Source organism: Camelina sativa, chromosome 16, assembly GCF_000633955.1.
Source record: "Camelina sativa cultivar DH55 chromosome 16, Cs, whole genome shotgun sequence".
Classification (NCBI taxonomy): domain Eukaryota; kingdom Viridiplantae; phylum Streptophyta; class Magnoliopsida; order Brassicales; family Brassicaceae; genus Camelina; species Camelina sativa.
The window spans coordinates 25,433,410-25,434,469 of record NC_025700.1 but is presented as its reverse complement, the minus strand read 5'-3'; the positions used below and the strand labels follow the sequence as shown (position 1 = coordinate 25,434,469).

At 36.6% G+C, this 1,060-nt stretch overlaps 1 protein-coding gene across 2 annotated transcripts in view; it reads left to right on the top strand.

Annotated features, from left to right (window-relative positions):
* LOC104752417 overlaps positions 1-1,060 on the top strand; it is a 4,169-nt gene continuing 3,109 nt past the window's right edge. Inside the window, exons 1-2 of one of the 2 annotated variants that reach the window (XM_010474547.2) lie at positions 1-331; positions 626-693. In XM_010474547.2, coding sequence (XP_010472849.1) covers positions 205-331; positions 626-693 — 195 coding nt within the window. In that variant the 5' untranslated portion in view covers positions 1-204. The remainder of the gene's footprint in view (positions 332-625; positions 694-1,060) is intronic. The other variant, XM_010474546.2, reaches the window with a different exon arrangement.

Below are 1,060 nucleotides of genomic sequence, written 5' to 3'. Positions count from 1 at the left end.
AAAAAAAGGAAAAACAATTAAGAAGTCACAAGTCTGAAGCACAAAGCAAAAGCCTTTTCGTAGTCGTAACCAAAACGCCAAATCATTACCGTTCAACTGAATTCTAACAGAGAGCCCTCTTTTCTTCGGATATCGATCCCTTGTACGTTATCATCTTCTCCTTCTCCAAAATTCTTGTGTGGGTTTTTTCAGATTAGAGATTAGATGGAGAAAGGGGTTGGATTTGAGAAAGAGAATACGCAGACAAACAAGACAGTCAGTGATGGTCTTGTCGGAGGTTTTTTCCCTGTCTCTACCACCAAGATCGCGTGGAAATCAAGGAAAAGATCAGGTTCTCTTCTTTTCCTCTCTTTCTTGTTTTCTCAGAGACCCATCCATTATTTTTTTAGCTACCCTTTCTATTTCTCGTCTGAAAGATTTGGGCTTTTAAGCACTCTGATAGTACCAATCGTGTAAGCCATGCTTGAATTTGCTCTCTGTGACCTGTCTCCTCAAAGTATGTGCTCAGAGATCTCCACATGGAGCTTTAGCTTGGATAATCAAAAACTTTTATAACTTTAGTAAATTGCTCTGATCCGTTTGCATGTGAGTTTGGAACTCAAAGCTTTAGCTATTTTGGTTCCAGCATCGGTGAACCCAGACAAGACACCCGAGGCTATCATGGAGGCCACACCGGAGAAGAACGAGGTAACGNTTTGAATAAGTCTCAACGGTCATTGATTATAATATTACCTTGAGTCCTTGACTAGAGTTGAAAAAAGAAAGTTATCATGTTTAATCAACAAAGCAAGAACTGTGCCGAGAGGAGACCTGTGGATCATAATCAATAGTACATCCTTAATAAACTTTAGTAATATTTTCCGCAATTTTTTCTTTTCAATTTACGAAAGGATTAAAGATGAATTGTAGAATCTATAAATAAATAAAAAGGATGAATGAAAAATTAGCTGTGGAATAAAGAGGGAAAAAGGTCCCACGTAAGAAGAATACGATAAGACAACTATTTTTTTCGACTTCTAAATTTTTCAGACAACAACAAAAAAAAAAAAAAAAAAAAAAA